Source organism: Triturus cristatus, chromosome 2_1 (assembly GCF_964204655.1).
Source record: "Triturus cristatus chromosome 2_1, aTriCri1.1, whole genome shotgun sequence".
Lineage (NCBI taxonomy): Eukaryota > Metazoa > Chordata > Amphibia > Caudata > Salamandridae > Triturus > Triturus cristatus.
Window position 1 is genome coordinate 1,014,562,064 of NC_140581.1, and position 25,389 is coordinate 1,014,587,452.

At 42.1% G+C, this 25,389-nt stretch overlaps 1 protein-coding gene across 1 annotated transcript in view; it reads right to left on the reverse strand.

Annotated features, from left to right (window-relative positions):
• Positions 1 to 1,187: 1,187 nt before the first annotated feature.
• NDUFB6 (NADH:ubiquinone oxidoreductase subunit B6) overlaps positions 1,188 to 25,389 on the reverse strand; it is a 54,372-nt gene continuing 30,170 nt past the window's right edge. Inside the window, exons 2-4 of the mRNA XM_085634928.1 lie at positions 21,460 to 21,552; positions 5,366 to 5,410; positions 1,188 to 1,346 (exon numbers count right to left, since the gene is read on the reverse strand). Coding sequence (XP_085491054.1) covers positions 1,278 to 1,346; positions 5,366 to 5,410; positions 21,460 to 21,552 — 207 coding nt within the window. The 3' untranslated portion in view covers positions 1,188 to 1,277. The remainder of the gene's footprint in view (positions 1,347 to 5,365; positions 5,411 to 21,459; positions 21,553 to 25,389) is intronic.

The following is a 25,389-nucleotide window of genomic DNA, read 5'->3' on the forward strand; positions in this document are numbered from 1 at the left end:
TTTTCTACCTCAGAAAATTACTTCATCTTTATCCTTAAGTCAATGGAGCCACAACAAGAGACGGCCTTCCCTGTCTTTCAGAGTTTTTGTAGAAAATTCTACAGAATTTACATTCACCCACTTCATGGTTAGGGTAAAGACAGTAAATACACTTACTGTGTGGATCTTCTGAGAATAACGTAGCTTTCCACAAAAGAACAAGGTCTAAACAAAGACTTCTTACTTGAAGTCATCCTGAAGAGAAAAAACTGAGCAGAGCTCAGGGAGACTCCCTTTCACACGACGTGCGGTAGAAAATCTGAGGTGAGGAGCTCTGAGGAGAAGGTTCTAGAGAGGAGCTGGCGCCTGATTGGCCGTAGTTTGGACTAACATAATGACAGAGATAGACTGTGAATGTCTTTTTTCTCTTTCCATGTATCTCTATGGAGATTTCATATAGGGACATTCTTGATGTTATCACTTACTTATATCTCTGTTTTTATATGATTACTCATGTATATATATATATATATATATATATATATATATATATATATATATATATAATGGCTGTATATATTGCTATATTATTTACCGTGAGACTCCCACTCCGACGACTGGGAATATTCAAGCATGTGAATCTATGAAAGACACCCCAATACTGGAGAAATAATGTTTCCCTCTGCATTGGAGTGTGTGGGGGCAGGAGTCGACCTTCCCAGTGAACCAAATTGTTACCTATACAGTGGAGGCGTCCACGAGCAGCAGTTTGTGAGTGTTCCCACAGGCCAGACAGGCAGAGAGTGCACAGAGTGTATGAGGCTGCACCACCACATCCCAAGCAAAGCCAATAGGTCTCAGTGAATCTTATTGGCTTTGCCAATGCTTTTCCCACCAATCAGCCACCATGGATACGCTTATGTCGAGGTCAGTCATATTTGGGGAAAAAAACTGAGAAACACAATAGGTTTCACTGGTGAATACTAGAGGCTTTTCCAAAGCTAGTTTCAATTTACGTTCGTCTTAACTTCGTCTCAATTTGTAAGTTTGTTATATCATCACAGTTAACATATCATTGCACCATAAACTTTAGTTGGATCCCTGCAACATACGTGGTAGATTTCTATAGCAGAAGTGAAGGCCTATGAGATGTCAAGTTTAGATAGCTGGAAAAATGTGCAAAGGAAACACGGAGTTTACAAAAAATACACATTTTTCGCAAAGTTCTCTTTAATGATAAATAGCGGTTTTCTAGTCAGTACAGAGATTCAGTAGGTATGTGAATGATCAGGGCTGGTCTAATGATGTCCATGGTCGTCTTCTTTCATTGGTGGAATTACTTCACCTGTTTCAATCACACTATCACCCTACAAACAAAAACAAACAAAAAACACGTTATACATCCACAGATAAATTATTGTACGGTCATTTGTTAATGAGAACACACAAAGTTAGGTCACTAAACTAAACTCCATTTAATTTCTACATTAAATGTTTTTTTTTTATATTTTTACTTATAACAGAAAAAAAGAAGAAGAATGTAAAAAAGTCACTCTGATTCAGATTCCATTTTCTTCATTCTCATTATGAAAATGGTTACATCACACCAAATGTATTGGCAGGAAAATCGGTGATTTTCAAGCGTGTTTCCTGAAATAGATGCATTTTTTTTGTACTGTTTACAAAAAAGTATTTGTTTGGAATATTTTCTGTTAGACATTAGAGAGCTTTTCCAAAGTCCGCTGTTTCCAATACTGACCAGTCTAATTCAGTTTGTGGAAATGTGTGGCAGAGTGAGAGAGAATTGTCTCTCTGATTGGATGCACCACCATTGATGATTTTGGAATATGAGGCTTAAGGCCGTAGAAAAATCATGTACAAATCATCTTAGTGAGTATGCATGCATTGCCACTGACTTTACAGGGCCTTCTTATCAATATTCAAGGTAGTGATTAGATTAACCGAATTGTGTTTAATTTCTAATCCTTAAAAAACAAGCATTGGCAAAGCCATGAGGGTCTCGCTTATGCAGGAGATATTGGCTTTGGAAATGTGATTTAGCCACATTGTACACCAGTGCTGCTGCTGTTCAGCATGCCTAAAAGTTAATGGGTGGGGTAAGGTTGACCGGGATAGAGTAGATTAGGGTATAGTAGAGTGGGGCAGAGTAGAGTGGAGTAGATTGAGGTAAATTAGAGTGCAGTACACTGAAGTGGGGGATAGACTGAAGTGGGTGGCCTAGACTACAGTGGGGCGAAGAGAACTGAGTTGTGTAGATTGGAATGGGGTGGGTGGTTTGGGTGGAGTGGATTGACGGAGACTGGGGTGGAGTGGGTTAGAGTGAAGTGGAGTGTGGTAGATTAGAGTGGGGTAGATTGGAGCGGGGTAGATTGGAGCGGGACACTTTGGGGATGGGAGTGGGGTAGATTGGAGTGCAGTGGGTTAGACTGAAGTGGAGTGGGATAGGGTGGATTGGGGTAGATTGGAATGGAGATGGGTAGACTGGAGTGGGGTATACTGGTGTGGAGTGGGTATACTGTGGTGGAGTGGAGTGGAATAGAGTGGAGTGAGGCAGATTGGGGTGGACTGGTTAGACTGGAATGGGGTAGATTGCAGTGGATTAGAGTTGGGTACATTGGATTGGAGTGGGGAGGTCTGGATTAGAGTGGAGTGGGGTAGATTAAAGTGGTGTAGATTGGGATAGACTAGGGTGGGATAGATTGGAGTAGGGTAGATTGGTGTTGGACTGGTGTAGAGGGGGTAGACTGGGGTGGGACGGGTCGATTCGGGTGGAGGGGGTAGAGTGGAGTATGATAGATTGGAGTTGTGTACATTAGGGTGGGAAGGAGCGTGGTGGGGTTGACAGAGTGGCGTGGGTTTAATTGGAGTTGGGTATATTGAGAGGATTGCGGATTAGTGGAGTAGATTGGGGCGAGTGGAGTGGATTGGGGTAGACTGTGGGAGAGTGGATTAGGGTAGATTGTGGAGTGGATATGGTTGGAAAGGGGTAGATTAGGGTGGGGCAGATTGTAATGGGATAGATTGCAGTGGAGTAGATTTGGATAGTTTGGAACTGAGTGGATTGGGGTAGATTGGAGTGGGGAAGTCTGGATTAGAGTGGAGTGGGGTGGATTTATGTGGTGGGGGGTTAGAATTAAGTGGTGTTGATTGGGGTAGACCTGAGTGGGATAGACTAAAATGAGGTAGGGTGTGGTAGATTGGGGTGGATTTGTGTGTCCTGGTGTAGATTGGGGTTAATAGGGTAGACTGGGGTGGAGAGGAGTCGACTGGAGTTAAGTGTGGTAGATTGGAGTGGAGTTGTGTAGATTTGGCTGAGGTTGATTGAGATAGACTGGAGTGGAGTGGGTTATATTGGAATTGGGTAGATTGAGGGGATTGAAGTGAAGTGGAGTAGGGTAGATTGTTGGAGAGTAGAATAGATTTTGGGAGAGTGGATTGGGGTAGACTGTGGGAGGGTGTAGATTAAGAAGAGTGGGATGGGGTAGAGTGGGGTAGCTTGGGGGAGAGAGGAATGGGTAGATTGGGGGAGAGTGGAATGAGGTTGGAGTGGTGTGAGGTTGGAGTGGAGTGGGGAAGAGTGGAGTGGGGCGAGTTAGAATGTAGTGAAGTGGGGTAGAGTGGAGTGGTAGCTGCAAAGAACTGATGGGGCCAGTCACTTAAATTTTTGAACTACCACACACTTTATAGTTGTATTTTTGTTTCACCATTCTAAAATGAGCATCCGTCATGATAGAATGGTAAAGTAAAACAGTCCAAACCATTCCAAGATGTCTGCTGTATGCACACATGCATTACGTTGCATTCACAGCCATTTTGGTTTTTTTCCTTTACGATTCCAACAAGTCTAACAGCCATTTTAAAATGGAAAGTTAAAAACAAACAACCACTGTCAGAGTAAATGAGATTTACTGACTTGCCAACGATTGTTTCTATTAAGTTGTTCCCATCAGTCCCTATTTGTAGCAGTCTTCCTCCCAGTCTCTCGGATGCTATAACTTCTCCTTCTACAGCTCCATGGCACTTTAATTCCCCTTTTCTCTTTGTACGCCCTAGTGTCTTCAAATCTCAGGGAGGGGTAGCAGTGCCTTACATTAAGTTCTAAATGCACAGTGTAAAAAAAGAAACTCAATTTTCTTACATGCATGGAGAAGACCTCACTAATAAGTAAAGGAGGACAGCATTGCCCATGTGTGGGTTTCAATTTTTCACATCCTATTTTTAGATTTCGACAACCAATAGCTGTAGCTGTCTGGCAAGAGCTATCGTTATCATGGAACAAACACTACACAACATCCATATACATACAGATGAATATACAGAAAAGGGCTTTTGGGCAGCCCCTTCGGGCCACTGGCTACCGTGATTTAATTAGCTTTTGCCATATGCAAAGTTGTCTATCAGTGTGGATATGATCTCATAGCATTTAGCGGATCTAAACACCCTAAAAGTGTAGTTCACATACACACTAACATTTATTTGTTTTAGTACCCATAGGGCCCCCATACACTATGTACCCTCCATCAGTTCATCCATTGCCTTCTGGCACTCCCACCACGCTCATGTCACCCCGTTTTTTGACGGCATTGCAGTTGCAAACAGCTATTGGGTTTTGCACTTCCGTTCCCTTTCTTTCACTATTCTAAAACGGCTGTCAACCACGCTGGGATGGTAAAGAAAAAGAAAACCCCAGCAAAATGGCTATGGGGAGTCGTGAATCATGCATGGTGCACATGCAACCACACAACAGCTACCTTTGAATTAAACTATTTTTATTGTCTCATGAAAGAAAATCACATGATGCGTCCATCATAATGCACTGACATCCATTCTGGCCGTGTTTACTTAACTGTTCAATTATTGTGTAAAACCACTTCAGAACAATAAAATAGAAATAAAAGAAATGAAGTGTGCAAGGCTGCAAACAGGGAAGCAGAGGGCCTAACAGCATGTTGCAGCTGCCAGGCACGATCAAATAGGCAAAACCAATAGGTTGGCACTCTGCTTTGAAATGCATAACCTATTGGCTTTGGTAACTTTGATAGAAGGATATATTAGCCAGTGCTAAAAAGGGGGTTCAGTCTTGTATAACATGAAGAAAGAAAACAGAGATAAAGAGCTAGCAAGAGGAGAGCAAGGTGGGAGTATAATAAGGTAGAGATTTAGAGAGGAGTTAAGTTGTAATGAGATAATTTTGCAGGAGGCATTCTTTCATTCTTTTTCTGAAAGCAAATAGGCCGAAACCTGTCTGAGATTTTAGGGAATAGTGTTTCATATATTTGGAGCAACACCAGAGAAAGAGCATATGATTTTATTGGAAGAAAAGGTAACGCACTTTAGTTGCCTGTGTTTTTTTTTTTTTACTTACTGGGAATAATCTGGGCTTCAGGCTAACAATGCCATATGGTCTTTCCTAAAATAAAAAGAATATATATAAATATTAGAATACACAAACAATGCCATTCACACATTTTCAAACCTACAACAATTTTCTGATGATGTGCACTAGAAGCAGGCAAGAAAAGCAAGCATGCTTTTGTGTAACAAAATGAGCTCGGGAAAATTCAAATACTGAGGATTTCTTTGGATTTTAACCAGAGTGGAAGTTTGAGCATAAGCATTTTTCTTTGAGTAGAATAAACTTGGAAATATTATCCCACTATATTCTTGGTCTTCACATTAAGCTGATCACAGCTATTTCTACTTCATTTTAGTATCGTCAAACACTACAAGGTCAAAGGCATGAATTGGAAGGTGAACAATGTCTGGGTGCAGTAGAATGGATACCCATGGATAATGCTAGTGTACAAAATTGTACGGCCAGTGCATTATAGTGCCATGATATTTCCTTCATAACTAGCATGAACATAAGACCCCAGCACATTCTACCAGCAAAGACACACAATGCGGTCAGTGAAATTCAAACCTCTCCTAAAATATTGTGAGCCAATGCCTTCAGCTGCCTCAGGTATTGATTCACATTCAACCAAACATGGATGTCCAGAAGATGAAGCACACCCTTCGAAAATGGTTTACTTACTCATTAACGTCTTGAAGTACAAACCTGGCTCTCACATATAACCCTAGACTAGGGATGTCCAAAATAGATTCTGCAGGGTTAAATCTATGTTCGATGCTCAAGATATCCACTAAAGGAAACGTTGCCAACTGCTGGGACGCAAAAGAGGAGGAAGAAACAGGCTTAATGTAATTTACTGGCCCCCAGCGATGAAGGGATTGTTGGACCTACATTTTGGCAGTTTGAGACCAGCAGCTGACTCCCTGCAGCTTCCAGGCATGAACATATCAAACCATGGATAACAGTAGCGAAAATCTGACGATGCAGTCTTTCATGAATATCAGCGCATGCATAAGACAATGGCATCTTCCACTCACACGCATACCATACTGATGGGAATGTCTTTGGGAAGAATGGGCATGTATCCAAGCAGAAAACAGTATTTCAACGGCCACATCTACAGTTTCAGTACAGGCGGCTTCCAAGATGGCCTCCATCGCTGGTACCTCAGCTTGCCTACGTCACCTTCCCTTGCCTCCAGTGCCAGAACCTCAGCACTGGCTTTCAACTAATCCTAATGCTGAACTTGTCAGGCAGCCTGCTGACTCAATGCCTAAAAATCTTTCCACGTTATCAAGTTTCACCTCAATCTATCCCTTCATAATATGTAGTAGATGATTAAATTCCTTCAATGCTGTATATGCCCATTAAACTCAGTTTTCCACCTGTGCTTTGTAAGAGAGAGGTTGTAAGCTTCAGAGACTAGGCATCGCACAGCATTTCTGTTCAACCCAAAACCCATACATACACAAATAATCTAAATGGAGCTCATTTACAGAGTCCATGATTAGCTCTAAAATCTGCGATTCATCATCCAGCACTCCACAATAGCAGTTGTATACACTTGAAGGGTTTTCCCCAAAATGCAGGAGAAGTACCAAACTACTGAGCTTTGGACCTCACAACCACCTTTCATGGAGGAACCACATTACCAGAAAAACACAACCAGGCCCTATCATACCTTGATGACACCCAAGAAAATAAATGGACGGCAAGTACAAAAACGCAAAGCCCCTCTCTCCAACAGGAAAAACTATAGGCAAACCTGAGAATCCTCTCACTCGCATGAAGGCTGCCCTATAAGCAGCAGATTGCTTTGTCAATGACAAAGCAAGCTCAATATCCCAATCATGATGGTGCTTCACTGGCTACCTCTACATTCTTACACCATATACTAATCTTGTGTCATATCCCAAGGGTCAATGACCACACCCCCTTATAACTGGCAGGAACACTCTGATGTCCAGAAGATTCCCTACACTTACCCCATTATAATACAACCAAATTAAAAATAAAAAAAATAAAAAAAAAACACATTTCTTCAACAAGTTCCTTCAACTGAAAACCTCTTTGCTCCAAGCAGTGAGTTGTCACAATCAGTAATCACTCAGCCAAAACCAATTACTCCACCTATCATAATAAAGAAGAATGTCCATGACGAGTCCCTCGTCTGCCATATTGGAAGTACATTGAACATGTACAGGGCACACCTGCTTTTTGGCTAAGTTTGCAATATAGAAATACCATATACATACATGTGCAACAAGGAAAGCTTTGAGTAATTCTTAGCTATTGTAATTCTGGAAATAGGACTTTAGGGTTTGAACTGGGAAGTGGGTTGTGAAACACGGATACTGTGGTATACAACTGTGGAATGCTTACATACAATGAAAGCAAGAGCTTCTGGCACATATTTACGTTTACGGACTCTCTCAAGTAATAACTAAGTATTCTCATAGCACAGCTCCGCGCCTCAGGGTACTTAGAATGCGCCACAAATATCTAACTGGGACATACTGCAAGCTGATAGCGTGGTCAGTAACACAATTTCACTTTTGACCTAGTTAAAACACGGAATATCAATGTTTCTTTGAATGGATGACAAGAAAACTGTAGCGTGGGAAATATGAAGGAGAGGTAAATGACATGCCTTATTTTATGCTTTGTGGTACACATTCTAGCATGCTTTACAAATGTTGGAGTGCAGTGCTATGCAATGGCCACTGTATGCCTTCACAGTCCTCTCAAGTATTCTCGTCATGTGTTACCAGGCTCCCAAAGTGAACACATTTCAATATTCTGTGCTGCACTGACTGCCCTCCACATCTGGCAGAAAGACTAGCCTCTAAGCATTATGGATTATCAATATTCTGTGCAAAAACCTACATTCCTCAGAATAGATTGATGGCATAATTGCTTACATTAGACTAGCGGCTAAAGTATTTGCCAATATCGTCAGTGTTTTTGATTCAAAGTTGTCTTTGACAATAGAGTAACACAAAATCCATCAATTACATTGGCTGCACTATAATATCAATGTCCACGAGCTTACCTGCGATAAGAATATGTCCTGCTCTTTTAACTTAACAAGTAAGTTTTCTTTTGGGTCTCTACTTCCTCATACGTCCTAGCACCTGTTTCACGTGCAAAAACTATATTTTGCAGTTAGGAATCTAATCACCTTTGTATTCCAGCCTTCAAATATTGGTTAGCCTGACCTTATAAGTGGTCTCTTCAAAGTCAGTCTTTTCTAGCCTGTTTAATCAATATAGCAAAATATCAATGCCCCATGTCAACTGAGATACAAATACTTCTATGCACAGCTTTCAAGGCCCCTCCATTCAACAACTAAACTAGTGACCCCGGCAAATCCAGTTAGGTATAGACTGTGCTGATCGTCCCACTTTATCATAGGCCTAACGTCCTGCAAATATAAAATTATAGCACGAAAACAATTTTCTCACTGTTGTGGACCATAAAAGAGTGAAACATGTTGTCAACCTCAAGTGTCATACCATACTGCATTAACAATTATCTTACTACAATGGTACCCCATATGGGTGGATAGGCATATGCGGGAGAGAGCCAAATCAAAACTGTAACCATGGGAAGTTCACTTGTCAAGGGTAGAGTTTTCCCAACATTTATTTTACTTAACCATATTTTGGGAAAAATAATAACGGGTGCATCTATTTGAAAGGGAGAATACACTTTGGTGCATATGATTTCTTCCCCCCCTTGTGTATTATCAGAATGTTCATGAAGTCATAAGTTGAAATTTAATACACAGACATGATCTTAGTCATAGAAAGTTTTTTTTTTAAACCTGATGTACAACCCATAAAAACAATATTGCTTGACAACGATGAAGACAAAAGTCCAAATACAATAATAATAATAATAATAAAAATAATCCACATGTGTAAAGCGCGAACAATCACCCGTAAGGGTCTCTAGGCGCTGGGGGCCGTCGGGAAGATTAAGCAAGCTATTGCCCAGAGTCACATGGTGCTGGGCTTATCTGCATTTGGCGCCGGGGATCGAACCGTGATCCCCAGATTACGGAGTCAGTCGCCCTGGCCGCGACACCACACCTCTTCAAATCAAATAGATAATGATTCACTTGAATCACTTACAGTTAGAAATACCCTTAAAGAATACGCTCAGGCATAACTAGATCATAATAGTTAATTGGTAACAACAGCACAATAAATAGAGATGTTAGATCAGGTGTCTCCAACCAGTGATCGCAAGCTACCGATATTTTGCAGACACCTTCAGAGTAGCTCACAGCCTTGAGTTAATTTTTAGGTCTCGCCTAGGCAGCACACGGGCATGGTCTCTTTGAGACATGCCATGTCTACAATATGGACTTCAAGCAACGCTCATCTTTTTAATTGGCTCCTTTTACTGTCCTTCGTAAATGCCTGCTTTTCTTTGCCTAATATGCTTAGCAGTCCCTCCTTTTGTAACCTCCCAATATAATTGCCCCCCGTTACATGTGCTCTTACTCTTCATTTTATTTAGTACACTTTGTGAGCACTCTTTTTATTGTGTGACTTTTCGTAGCTAATTTTCGAGCTACGACAGTAACGCACTTCCCGGACCACAATGAATGTACTTGCACTTTTGACCTTGTGTAATGTAATTTGGTGCTTATGGAAAGCACTCCAATGCCCTTGGGATTGCGCAATATATAAAACTGCAGAAAATGGCTAGAAGATATTTAACTCAAGCGGTCTCTAGATATATCTAAAAGTTAAATATCCGGCCTCTCACTAGACAGAAGCATTTTAACAATACCATGATCTTTGCAGATGCTCTAGATCGGGATACAGTTTTAGCGGCAATTTTTGAAAAGAACACTTTTCATTTAATGCGGTAAGTCAAAGGGCATGACTATCCTTATCTCATCACTCATTGCAATATGTATGCACAGTGTGTTCCTTTTGATGTGTTGTTGGCTGTGAGCCGTCCTGGCACTAGCATATTACGAGAAATTTCTTTTTTATAACATTTAATCTGACAAGGTTAGATATGACCTGACTCCAAACCCAAAGATGTTAATGGCAGGCTGTTTCGTTGTTGCTGTATCTTATCTAATAGAAGGGCATGCAATACAAGTGCATGTTGTCGGTCAAGTATCGTGTTGTGTAAAAACTTTCAGGTACAGGAAAGGAGTTTAGGCTGGCTGTGCCCCAAATTGCCAGTCATAACTTTCTTGCCCCAAACATGGCTGTCCTCGACTCAACTCTTGAAAAGAATGCAGCGTGCTCCAGTGTCTGGTAGTTCTCCGACAGGGTCTTTAAGAGTCTGCCTGACATTTGTCCTAGGCCTATTGTGGTGGCGTGCTACTGCCGAGGGTTTCTATCTATGCGAGGGCAGGCATGGGAAAAAGTGCATGCGAGGATTGTGTGGTAGACCCGTGTGCACTGAGGTCATGTCCTTCTCCAGGACCCAACCATAAAAGCTCAGTGAAAGTAACTGAAAATGTGACTTTATCACTACTGAGTCTGGCATACATTCTTGTGAACCAGGGTTTTGGCTCCCTTTGTGTCTTAACATCCTGTTCTTTTGACAAATTAACTTAATGGCTTTGTGCCTTACAAAAACACTAAATGCAGGTTGTAAGGGTGATAATCTTTACTGACATGCTAAAGTACTGCCTCCCAGATTCAAGCAGGTCGATTACAAAACAAAGACAGCAAGTATTCTACTTTCTTAATCCATCTCTGACTCCATCCTGGTGCTAACGTTGCACTACATTTAACTTCAAACTGAATACTTTTTTGACCGAGCCTCTGCAGTGCATGCGCTACTCTGCGAAGCATGCTGTTCCTAGAATATGGGCTTTAAGAACCGCCCATTTTTTCAATTAGCTTCTCTTACTGTCCTTAGTAAATGCTGGCTTTTGATTGGTGGATAGGCTTAGTAATCCCTTATTTTAGACTTTTGTATACTCCCGGAGGACTGCCACCGTTACATGTGCTTTTACGCTTTACGCTATTTCCCAAACTTTGAGAGCACTCTTTTTTTGTTGGTCTTCCTCTGCTCATGTTGTGTTTTGGTTCATGAAACCTATGAGGCAGCTTCATTCTTCAGCTTGGCCTGTCTCTCAATCTCCCCATACCGTTCCCCACACCACCTCACCCCTCCCACATCAATGCGTGCCCACCACCCCTACGAGGTCGCTGCTTGTGTTGGTGCTTCTTAAGCTTCGGTGCCCACTGTGCCATTCCGCTCCTCACCGCTTATAAGGCAGCAAGATCCCTAGCATCGTTTCCTGAGTGCCACGGCCTTCCCCAACCCGCTTCTGAAGACAGGAGACTGCTGCAAATCTTCGGTGCCTGCTATACCGTCCCGCCCAGTCGCTGCTTATAAGGTAGCAAAATCACTAGCGTTTCCTTTCTTACTGTTTTATTTTCCTGATTAGAGTAGTTGCATTGACACCGCTTAGTTTAAAAAATGTATTTGATTTTGAACAACTGTGTGTACTTTATCTTGTAAAATAAAGGAGGAATACAAACAGGGCAGGAGTTTCCTGTTTTACATCGTTTCCCAAACAAATGTAAAATTATTAACCCGTTCCCTGCTTATGACGGAACCACTCCGTCATGAGCCACGGGCGCCGTGTGCTCATGACGGAGTGGTTCCGTCATGCTGCAGCCGTTGGCGGCCGCTCCTCCCACGCGGCGCTAATTCCCCGCCTGTGCGGGCGATTAGCGCAGTGGGCGGAGTCGTGACAGAACCACTCCGTCATGAGCACAGCGCCACCGCACTGCCCCCAACCCCCCCCCCCCAGCGCTGCGGCGGAATTCCTGCCGCAGCCAAGGGGTTAATTATATGTCGCTCAGTTCACTCTTTATTCAGGAACCACCCCCACACTAAAATGGTGGCTTGTCTGTGTGGGAGGAGTGACGTGCCCCATTGGCTGGGGGCAGACCAGGTCACGCTGGTCACCGGGTGGCACAGCACATGTGTAATCAGACAGGTATAGAGATCTCTGCACCCAGCACAACTATGCACTACAGCTTAGGTTCTTACCCTGTCAGTCCACACCTTCAGCCCTGGTAAGTATGGACAGGCATGTGCAGCCCTTGTTATATAATACGGTCAGAGGTTACTGATTAAAAACAAAAAAAATTAAACTAGCAAAGATATAAGTAGGATATATGAATAAATAGCAGGAAAAAGCAAACCCAGTAAAGGAATGCATAAAGTTATTCATGTTTCTTGATATTTCAGATAGTAAGTGGGGATTTGGTAAGAGACAGTAAAAGATGAAGATGTGTTAATTACTTAGTCCGATTGATGTGCTTATTAAGATTATCGTATTAAGGTACTTAGATAGAACACTAAAACAGAAGGTCCACTTAGGGGGGAAGAAAGGCCTTTCAACTGGAGAAGAGGATGTTTAAAGGTCATGTGCAGCACAGACATTAACTCCTGAAATATCTGCATGCTTCAGTTGGGTAGGTACCACACTTCAGAAGTCTGCTTGTTAGTGTACGTATGAGTCGATTCTTGCACAGGATTTGAAGCACGGGATCTTGATTGAATCAAACCAACTACAGTTGGACAACTTGACTGCAAAAGTACCTTAAATAATTTAAATCGGTTTTATGCAAAATACAGATGCACCACATCCAACCATCAACACGCTTCTTTTTAGATTCACAGTATAACATACACTGTCATCACATACATCCACATCAAAACACAAAAGTAAAAAACATTTTCATTACAACGCCAATAGCCAACTCAAAAATCAAAAATGTGAGACCTATTGCATTGCAAATGCTTGTTTCTTATGCAATTACTAACAGTTTTACTTTAATAAAGGCAACCCATTTCATTTTTATCTGCCACAAAGGGAGTGTGAAAACAATTTGCTTTTAAAACATTCTCCAGGGAAACGTCTCTATCTCCATTACAAACTTACCCTTTAGAGGCATAAATACCATTTCGATGAACAATAAATAGAATGGAAACACAAGCTTAGGTGTGTCTGACCCTTTACCGGTGACACAAGAAGTAACAATAAATGTTGTACCACACGGGATAATCTGATACTTTGCTAAAAACCTATAAGATCCAAAAAGTGAGACCCATCGGCTAGGCCAATGCTTGTTAAATCAGCACAGGGTCACATTTTCCTTTTCAAGTGAAGGGAAGGCTGTGTTTATTTTACACTACTATCGCCAGGCTGCAGATTGCAGGGCCTGATAATGAGCAGTGCTCAGTCTGATTTATGACACAAGCTGGGGCAAAGAGGTAAATAACTGAATCACTGATGTTTTTAACTCTTAAATAAAAGTCCTTGTCAACTCAATATTGGAGCGCGAGAACAAAATATGCTTCTCAATTCTTTTAAATGGGAGAAAATTTAAGTGAAAAAAGGGACCTTAATGAGCAAGTTAATCCTCCTTTTTAATTTTCTCCTATTTCAAAGAGTCACATGTATAACAAGCATTTGCAATGCAATAGGCCTTGCATTTACGGGAGTTTGAGCTACTGACATTGCAAATAATAATGCCTTTTATTTTAGTTTTTGTTATAACAATATAAATAAAAGGCATTGTTATTTACAATCAACACTTCTGTTAAAAAAGCAATCCCTTTGGACTCTTTTCTTAAAACACACCACAATTACTCTCAAACATTCTTCAACATCCCATTAGTTAGCACCAAATAGAGACCAAAAACATAATATAAATTCTATAAAATTTTTATTTAGGATTCAATAAATGTAAAAAATGTTTCTTTAAAAACATGTGTATATCCAAAACACAAATTTAAAATATTTCATTGCACAAACAGGGAGAATATATCAAGCTTATTGAAATCAATTTCAATGACAAAATTAATTGTATAAACAATCCAAGTATGTAGTCGGATATTTTTGGTGACCCTAAAATAATATTTGATCACGTTCTTACTTTTATCCTTAGCTATCCAAACCAGGTATTACTTGGGCGCTTTTCTTAACCAAAGCAAGCGACGCGTTTCGGTGGTATAATTAGATTCACCACCTTCTTCAGGCTTTAAGAATTTCATAAAATGTCTCCCACCACATATATCGGATAAAGGGTGTGTATAAGGGGGTCTTTCTCTCCCCAAAGACCGTTTCCTTTTTCGTGCGGTCACAACAATAAATATGGCACTAGGGGCGTTAATAAATTCCCTTAGTGTATTCTTTTTCTTTTAGCAGACTTTGAATGTATGTAACAATCAGGGGACAGAGCCTCACTGGTTAAACTTCATTCTCACTTTGTATAATTTCAGCCACAGGAGCTACAGCCCTCCAAGCGATAAAGGTTCTTATTGTTTAACACGAAGCAGCGCCCAGTCAATGCTGTATAGGGGTTTTCAAACTGCCCAGCATCGGGACTGAAGAGTCTTCTCACGTGCTCCTAGTTTCCGTACATCAACCGATAGCTTGATATATTCTCCGTTTGTGCAATGAAATATTTTTAATGTGTGTTTTGGATATACACGTTTCTAAAGAAACATTTTTTACATTTATTGAATCTATAAGGATCCTAAAAATAAAAAATGTATATTATGTTTTTGGTCTCTATTTGGTGCTAACTAATGGGATTTTGAAGAATGTTGGAGAGTAATTGTGGTATGTTTTAAGAAAAGAGTCCAAAGGGATTGATTTTTTGACAGAAGTGTCGATTGTTGGTGTCCTGTCCCTTTGGTTGAGTGGGACCTCTCTCTCTTATTAGGTCGAGGGACCATCCGGTCTGCCGAAGGCAGAACCGGAAGTCCGGAGATTTAATGTTTCCGAGAGTGGATATTTAGCCCGCCTCTCTTTTTGCCTCTCCTCCATTGGCTGGCTTCCTAAACGGAGGCCAGACATTGGAGGAGAGAGAGCCGTCCCTCCAAATAGGCTCAGTCTTTTTCAGATTCGGGGGCGTGTTCCGCGCTGTTCTTTCCACTCTTTAGCTACGCCCTTTTCGAACAGCAGGAACACACCCTCGAATCCGAAAAAGTTTCGAAGCTTCCATTTGCCATTTTTTAGCAATCACGCGAAGCTCCAAGGGCGTTGCAGGCGGCGCCGGGCTCGGGAATCCTGTGCACAGCTCCCAGGTGCAGCCTGCTCCATGCCCGGCTGCCCTGTGCGCATCACAGACCGACAGCCTCCTCCCGAGGATCCCGGTGGCTGCGCTCCACCCTCAGCCCGGCCGCTATCTTCCAGTGCCGTCCGCGCCGCGGCACCAGCAGCAAACAGCTCTGGGATCGTGCACAACCGGGAGCCCCGTGTGCTCCCGGTTTTGTCCCATATAGTGGCTTTGAAAGTTGACAAATGTTACTGTAAATGACTATGACCCATACTTTCCCCAAAAATGATTATTGGGGTTGTGCGCATCTTTTTGGGGTGAGAGGTCGGTCCGCAGCTTGCCAGTCTACAAACGATTACTATCATCGAACACAGCCACGTATTAAGTGTTTATTGGTGGGGGCTGTTAGAGCCGTAGGTCTGGGTGAAAAGAACCCCCTTCCTCTACACTGGAGGTTCATGTACAGCTGTGCACTCACACCGCTTGCAGTGCAGGGACACGGCCCGAAGGTGCCTTCGCACATACAAGGAATAGGTCAGATCGAGGGATGGGGGCACACCACAGCCCCACGGAAGGCCACTACAGAACTTGCTCTCTGCTCCAGGAGCGCCCTCAGCTCTGCGCCCCCCCTGCAGACTCCCTTTTACAGCTGGGAGCGGCCTGGACTTCAGAGCATTAACCCCTCTCTCCCAGACGAGCCTGCGCCTCCCTTGTGTGAGGCCACCCTCCCATCCACTCCTGAAGCCTTGGTTGGAACTAGGCAAGGACCCTGCATGACGCCACTGCAGGTGTGTGCGTTTCTGGGGATGGAAAGCAGCACAGTAACACCATGCACAATGTGAACATGCCATTATGCAAATATAAATCACACCCCGACAACATGAATTTCAGCCTGCCACCCCATCAATGGTTAATAATGGTGTATTTACTGCCTTCATAATAAATCTGAGTTAGTGAATATAGCCCTAATACTCACCCCGCCCCAAAACAGCAGAAACAGTCCTTGGCACCCAAGCAGTCCCCAATATCCTAGCAATTTACTATTCGGAAGCCCACCGTCAGCGTAATCGAATTTAAAAAGTTTGTGGGCACACGTCATATTATATTTCAGATTTCATAATGTTTTCGAAAATTCTAGTTTTACATACTTCTGAGATAAAAAGGCTTAGAAATCACATTTGAAATGGAGTTAAAATGTGTTGGTGTGTGCTTCAGGCAGTAAAACTTTTTTTTAAATCCTGGTGAAAAGGTCTAGTGTTTTCGGGGGTTTGTTGCCCTTTCGCCAGAATTTTGTACATTTTTTTCAGTTTTATGTAGCGCTACGTCGACCGGAGCTATTGGAGGGCATTACTGTTCACCAGTTCCATTACACATGGTTTATTTGTTTTTGTAGCCACGAGGAGATTAAGTAATTTGTCTCGAATCACAAGTGGTTGAGCAGACGCCGAGATTCGAAACCGGTTCCTCAGTTTCAAATTCGACGGCGCTGGCCATAACGCCACATCCCTTACCGTCTTCCTAATGTTTACATCTCGGTCTTTAGGGTGTTGTAATGTTTCCTATATCTCACTACCTCACAACATCCCTCTCCCTCACTACATCACTGTTTCACTACCTCACTCTCTCTCACTACATAACTCTCTCTACCTCACTACTCCATTCTATCTCACTACCTCCCTATCTCACAACTTCTCTCTCTCAAAACATCACTACCTCACTCTCTAGCTCACAACCTCACAACTTCACTCTCTCACTCACTACCTCAATCACTCTCTATCTCACTACCTCACTCTTTCTATCTCACTAACTCACTTTCACTCTCTCGTTCACTACCTCTCGCTCTCACTACATCACAACATCACTCTATGCTTATATATCACTACCTCACAACATCCCTCTCCCTCACTACCTCACTCTTTCACTACCTCACTCTCTCTATCTCACTACCTCACTCTCTATCTACCTCACTCTCTCTCACTACCTCACTCTCTATTTCAATACCTCACTCTCTCTATCTCACTACCTCACTCTCTCTCTGCTAATGCAATAGGTATCACATATGCAAAAAAAAAAAGCTAATGCCAATAGAAATGACAATGCCATTTATTTAGGGATACAAAAATGATAAAAAACATTGGTATGGAATGATGTCGGGAGCAGTTTTAGTAATGGCTCAAATAAGAGTCTTCGTTATTTGGGGTTAAACATTATTAAAGATATTACTCTGATTGCCTCTTCCAACTTTGCTAGGATCGCAAAAGAATGCCGTAAACTGATGAGAGCTTGGATACACCTTCCCCTCACTGTAATTGGCAGAGTTAACCTCGTGAAAATGTCCATTCTTCCTAAAATTTCCTTTTTGTTTAATACAATCCCTCTTTATTTTGAACCCTCTTTGTTGGCTAAACTCCAGAGTGAGATAAGTTCCTTCATCTGGTGCAACAAAAACCCAAGGATAGCTTGGAAAAAGATAAGGCGTCGAAGAGAGAAGGGGGGCTTGGCAGGGCCCGACTTACAGGTTTATGCCTGGGCATTTCAGCTTTCCCATTCACGCATGCTGTTAAAAACACCTTCAGGCGTCGGGATTGGTAATTTGTTTGCTACCTTGTTGAAGTGTGAAGGAGCTGGGCAGTCAGGTTTTTTGTTTAAGTTTGGAGACCCCAAATTCTTCAAAAAGGTGAAGTTGAAGATTTTACAGGACCTGGCAAGAACTTGGGCAAAAATAAAATCCTGTACTAAACTCAGGTATTACTCCAGTAGAGCTCCCCTATGGGACATTCCAGAGGCGCCAAACTGGCTAAGTGATGCACTCGCAGTACCACTCAGGAAATCTGGGATAGCTGTCTGGGGGGGATCTTTTTGTGGAAGGGACTTTGCTCCCCTGGTAGGACTTAGTTCGTAAAGTTGGGCCCAATCTCTCAAGATTTAAATATGTACAAATAGTAAGTTGGGCCCAAGCAGTAACAACACGACCTACACGACTTAATAAGTTCGTTCTAGGGGAGGAAGCCACCTGGAATCCCTTTTAGTTGATCAGCCTTCTGTAAAAAAAAGAGGTCTCGTTATGGTACTCTCTAATAATGGATGAAATGGATGGCAATTTTGATCTCCCAGAACAGCTGTGGAGTTCCTTGATACCGGCCTCCAACGTCGTAGATCTCTGGTTGATGTCCTGTAAACTGTTGTGGGAATTAGTGAAGCCAGCTTGGCTACGCAGGAACCACTTGTTTACATTACATAGGGCTTACTATTCCCCACAAAGACTCTCGAAATTTGCTGCAGGAGGTCTGGTGGCTTGCCCGAGATGTGGATTTATGGAGGCTTCTGACTCACACATGTTTCTCGAGTGTCCTCACTTAACTCCTTTTTGGGACGCAATTAGTAGTAAACTCTCGGCCAGGCTGGGTCACCCAATATTAATAGACCTGAAGCTAGTAATCTTTGGAACGGTAGACTCTACACGATCTATGGCTGGAAATCTATTATTCTATGCAATGCTGGTGGCCCGTAGAGAAATCTGCAAACGCTGGAAAGAACCCACTGCACCATCATTTTATGATCTCTAAACTAGACAAAGCTAGGGCCGGTAACCATGACAGGAGAAACTTTTGGAAGTTGTTGGAGGGGCTTTTCTGAACTTGCTGGGGTTTTTTTTTTTCCCCCAGCTCCGATGATTATTCTGCCATTGTACTATCTTGCTGCTTTTTAATTTTCCCGATGGTCTCCCTTCCTCTTGCCCAGGTCACACACATCATCGGCAGCGGCATGTATAACCATAAAATTGGTTAACTTCTGTCAGCTGGCTAGCATGGGTTGAGCTGTTAGGGCGGCCGTGGCAGCTGTAGGGCTCTTGTATTTGATTTCTCATCTACTTCCCTTCCAGCATTGACTGTGCCAGCGCAACGGTGTACCCGCAGTTCTTGTCACCAATGCAGTAGGCTCTCAGCTGTCTGGAACCATGGCAGTAAATGAGGAATAAAAATAAAAAAATAAATAAAAAAATAAAAAAAAAGATAAAAAAATAATGAGCAATACCAATAGCTCTACCTATAATATTGCCGAGACCATTGCATTGTAAATGCTTGTTTTTGAAATTGTTATTTACAATGCCAATAGCTGAAACTCTCATAACTGCGAGACCTATTGCATTGCAAATGCTTGTTCTTCTTGTGAAAGTGGCTGCCAGTGTTATGTGTTCACGCGCATGACCACAATTTGTCCATGAAACACCCGTTTACTCCTCCACACACAATTTCATGCATGCATGCTTCACAGCATTTCTGCAACATTCTCCACTTATTTGCACTCTTCTATGCTTCTGTGCTCAAATCATACGTGTGCACTGGTATTTCGGCTGTGCACAAAGTTCTCCTCCCACACAGCCCCACAGTGCTACCCCACTGGGGACAGGTCAACGTGCAAGCAAGGACCGAGTGGTGGGGGGAAAGAGGGGTTAACAACATATAGAGTTGGTGGGTAAAAATCTGGCAACACTGTCTGCGATATACTTCCAGTGAGCTGTAACAATCCCCGAGGACATACAACGGCACCTGACATGCACAATGCAGGCCATGTTCCTAAGTCATACGTGTGTGAACACACACCATAAAAGTACACTTCTTGTGACTAGATAGGAGGCCCATCCTTTACAACACCAAGCTTCTGAAGACCGAAATCAAAATAGTGAAATATCTGCACGGAAGAAAACATTGCGCTGGTGTTAATTTACTATCCGCATAAACAAACAATCTAATACAGGCAGGGGAGAGATTTTTTTGGGAGAGGAGATGTGTTGTGGGGGACCGGAGTTACTGTTTTGTGAATAACCTGCTCAAATTTAAATTGTTTTATTTGGTATGATTAGTACTTCGAACGAATTAACTTGGATATGCTCGATGTGGCCTGGTGTAGCGGATAATTCTCGCTCGTTTATATATTTCTTATTCTGTGTTATTCGACAGCGCGAACCCAGGTCCCTGACTGTTTGAACGTATTAACTAGACTGTGTTAAATGCAAGTGGAGTCGGTGTACACAGAACTGTGTTGTTGTGGTGCTCCCGTGGAGTCAGACAACAGCATCCAGAACGAGATGGTGGTCAAATGGAAACATTTAATTAGAACAGCTAAATGGCACTGTTCATTTTGGCATGACGCATATCTACACATCACCTGTAATTGTATGCCACTACACATTTTAACTTGAGCCCCAGGGAGATGAAGCCCATATTCGCACAGTTTTAGTTATGTGGAGACAAATAAATTGTGAAATGAATAATGAGTGCCAATGGTCCAAACGGTGAAAAGAAAGAAAGAGTGCTTACCGAGTTTTAAAGGAGACTGTGTAACTCCTCCAGGAATGCTGACGCCCTGCAGAGGACCTCGGGAGCTTCCGATATGATCTGGAGCCGACGGGGGGAGTGAGGGAGGGCAAGTGAAAGCGCGCCATGCGCACGCTGTGTTGAACACCAGCCATACGTGGGGGCAGGAGATGTGCACGCGTACGTAGTGCACATCGCCTGTCCGTACACATCTCCTGTCTCCTTTCCGCCCAAAAAGGGCCGACAATAGATCTCGCCATGGCGAGCAGCGCATGAGCTGCGTCGCTAGGCGAGACCTAAAAAAGAAGGATTCTTGCTCCAAGTGGCCAGTAGACATTTTGCCATATATGTAGGTAAAAAAGTAATTTTTTAAATGGGAACAATTTAAAGCAAAGAGAAATATTAAGTCTTAATGTTTTTCTCGACCTTAATTAAGCCACTTACGTCTTAATGTTTGTCCCTAGTCAAAGTATTTTATTCAAAGCATCGTTTCCAATTCTATGAATATTAGGTTTAAAGTTAATGAAGCTAGGCGTAGGGGTGCATGGTAACAATGCATGTGTGGCTTTGCCTTCTGTAGCGCATAATGATTTTCGCTGATCAGCAGTAGCTTTCACCACGGAAATGTTTGGAGATGCCTGTTTTAATGTAAGTGATAATACATCTAGATATGTTTATATTACAAATACAACCTCAAATATATCAGTAACCCACTTACCATTATATGGTACTTCACATAGTAGTGAACAATCCAGGCAGGTATAAGCAATCGAGTTAAAGTAAATACACCTGCATTGTAGGCCTTGAACATCTGAAACAAAGATATACACAAACACATATTAATTACTCCACAATACAACTAAAAACAAAGACTGCATTAAACTTGTGAGATGGAACTTCTAACAACTTCACAGTTAATAAAGCTTCTCTTGAAGAAAAGGAAAAAAAAGGGAAGCGTGGAGGAGGATGAAAATATTTTACTCTGAGAGTGAGCTACCTTTCGACCTGCCCTTAACTTGTATGTTAGGTCGAGGCCTACCAGACAGAGTTACTGTCTGATTACCAACAACTACTTTGGGGACATTCTGAAAGTAAACCTAAAAATGGATTCCACCCATTACTTACCATTGGCTTTGTAGTTTGTAACTCATATGCTCTTGCTTTCTATTTACTGGCTTTATTGGTTTTAGGCTATCCAGCATTACTTTGTCCCTTACGTGAAGCATAGCCTATTTAAGGTATTCTTCCATGAGTGCTCACTTTCTGCAAACAGGCCTTTCAATTTTGTTCTTATCGTGTCACATTTGCTGTGCCTTCAAAGACAGAGGTCAAATGTTAGGATCTGTCTTCCAAGACAGCTTGGCGTTTACTTTTTTTTCTCTGTCTTTAAAGTGAGAGCATTTAACTGACAATCTGGGGGTGAGAGAGGAAAGGTTTTTTTTTCATAGCACACAACAAATGCCTGTAAATTAACTGTGCAAGAATTTCAGAATATATCACAATTAGGAAGGCAGAAATTAAGCACACTTTTTTTGTAATTCTAAAGTGTGCTGGAAACAAATATTTTAATATGATCAAAACAACTCAGTACACTAGTTGAAGAAATTTCAACACCTTATTATTTGTGTGCGGGATAGTTTTAGAAGTAAAACTGCATGCCTGCGCAAATGTAATGATAATTTCAATTGAAAATGTGTTGTCTGTAATGGCAGTGCACTAGCACACCATTAATACTCCATTATACACCCTCCACTCTACTCTGCGCACTCAACTTTTCAACACTCTATTCCATTCTATGCCAATCCATGCTACTGCACTCTATGACACTTTACTCCACAAAACTCCGATCCATTTTACAACCCTCCACTCCAAGACACTTTACTTCACTCTATGCTGCACCACATCTAAGACACTCTCCTCTACGTTGCTAACTTTTAGCCATGCTGAACAGCAGCCATACTGGTGTACAAAATGGCTAAAACACATTCGCAAAGTCAATAGCTCTTGCAATGGTGCAAACTATTGGCTTTGCCAATTCTTGTTGGATTACAGTTGCCGAGAGGACACTTTGAATTCTTCAAGCTATAATGACAACCGATGAACGGAGGGAGGTTTTACCGTATCCTACGTTAGCTTGGTAGCTTTTGAAAGGGAAACCCTACCAGGGTAAATAACTCAAGGCTCAACCTCAGATTATACAATTCAAAAATGTATCTTGTTTTTCTCATTTTAATTATCTGATACAGGTGAAATACTGGACTGCAATGTGCACACGAACAAAACAAAAACAAGCATTGGCAAAGCAAATAGGTCTCGCCTGTATAATTCGGGTGCCTTTTTTATTGGTTTGACCAATTCTTGTTTGCTAAGCATAGTTTTAAAAATGAAAAATATTACAAAAATGCTGATTACTGCAGGAAAACAAGCATTTTTAGGTATCTCAGAATTGCATATTGAATTTAATATTTACAACCTTTATAAAAGGCATAGTTTATTTTTCAAATATTTTTCACCCAGAAAAAGGTGGAGCTTTCCGTTACTGCTGAGATTCATTCACATGTGCTCCTTTTAAGAAAAACCTTCAAGCCCCTTTAAGTAACACTCCAACATGCTAACCCACCTACTGGTTCCATCAGAATGAACCCTGCTGCCTGATTTTGTCCTCCACGCTACATAATTCTAACGGCACTGAATATAGCCAACATGGTAGGCCATGTTAATATTGCTAACCAGGTCTTCCACACCACTGCCCAACTCAGGAGAATGAAAGAATGCGATGTAGGCCTTAGGGGGCCCATACACTTTCCACTGGGACAAGCAGCTGGAAAGGACGTCGGGCCCCAGTGTTAAGGAGTTTGGCCTTGTCCAAAGTACAGTGTAGCTGAGAAACATGATTTGAGAAGTTGCCCGAGAACTAAACAAAAGTTACCAGTGAAATTGTTTAGCATCAACAAAACACAGACAACTGTCCCGAGTTGTGATTTCCTGTCATCAAGCAAGAAACGTCCCAAACATGTCAATCCAGTCGCATTTATGTTTATTTCTGAAAACTGTGCTATCCAAGAAGAAAATCCACAAATTATGAATACCATTTTTTCATAAGCTGTACTTTGATCAATGTAGCCTACCTTGATGAGCGATCGAAGTTCAATAGAACCAGAGAATAAAGAGTTATACGAGAACAAAAGGGGGGAGGGACTAAAAACGAGTGAAACAGTAAATGAAAACGAGGCTCTTGAGAAACTAAAAGAAAAACAGCCCACGAACAAATGAGTTTGATATTGGCGTAGGAGATGGAGCGATGGGAGATATATCTATGAGGCACAGATCAAGAAAAAAATTACAAAATGAGGAGGAGACGGAAGAGAGAAAAGTCTAAGTAGACACGAGAGACGTCGAGAGTGGAGTGAGCGACAGGAAGAAACAAGGAGAGTATGAAAAGTGAAAAAGAAAAACAGAGAAACGTTAAGAGAGATGAGTCTTTCAAATAAAAAGAAAGAACACGCTACCGTAGATAGGCTGGGATAGAGCAGAGACACCCCTCCCCCCGTAGCTGCAAGTCTGGTGCTGATTCATGAAAAACCAGGAATAGTAGAGCAACGCACTAAGCATTCATGAAGTCAGCATCATAACCACTAGACAGCTAGAGTAGAAAAAAGAGCAAGTGAACAGGAAGAAAATCTAGCGAAAAAGTCTGTTTACACTGAAATAACCTGCCTTGGTTCCAGGACGTAAAAACACCTATTGGCTGGATATCGGTATAATACCAAGCACTTTTGTCATGTTGGTGGGCTCTATAAAAGAAAGTCGTCAACACAAGAAAGGCTCATGCAGCACTACAGTACATGGTTGTTGCTGGAGACATGTATAAGAATTATCAGGAAACAAGCAGCCGCAAAAGTGAACGTGACCGTCATCTGTTTCCAATTAACGCGACCGCGAGACAGGCAAATGTAAACAAGCGTGGGCGCGATAATTGGAAACAGATGGCGCAGCTGCTCACTCCCGTAAGGTGGATGCTGTACATGCATGAGTACTCATTGGAACCAGTGCAGTACATGCACGAGTTTTCCAAAAAGTACAGACCAATTCCAAGAGGTCATCTCCCCTAAGCAGCGCTTGCCCGCTGCACTATGCTCGACCTAAAAATCACTGGATCATACAGAAAGGTAAAGAGACAGTGGAAGAAGAATCTCTCAATCAGTTTTGACTTTTCATCCCAGGAGACACGCCGCACTATAGGCAATTCATAAAGTTTGACTCCTATGATGGTCCCAGGAGGATCAGAGAAGCTATGTTTGGGGTCAAAGAGGTCACTTCATCCAGTGAACTCTACCCGACAAGACAGCAAAATGTCACAGTATGAGGAGAGGAATCTGCAAATAGTATAGTGGGGTGGACACAAGTGGATGGCTATGTGCCATAAGTAAGGTTAGCCAGGTCAGGGTAATTGCAGGGCTAAAACCAGTTATCAGCAGTAAATCTGTATTATTGAAGGGTCAATGGCTATTAATAGTGGGGAGACAAGGAGGGCATAGGGCAATAGGTACACACATTCTATTGCTCCCACATGTAGTCACCCAATGTTATTTGTGGCTCTCTCTGTTGGTCTTTTTCAGCCATTAAACTGGTGTAACAGCTTATTACA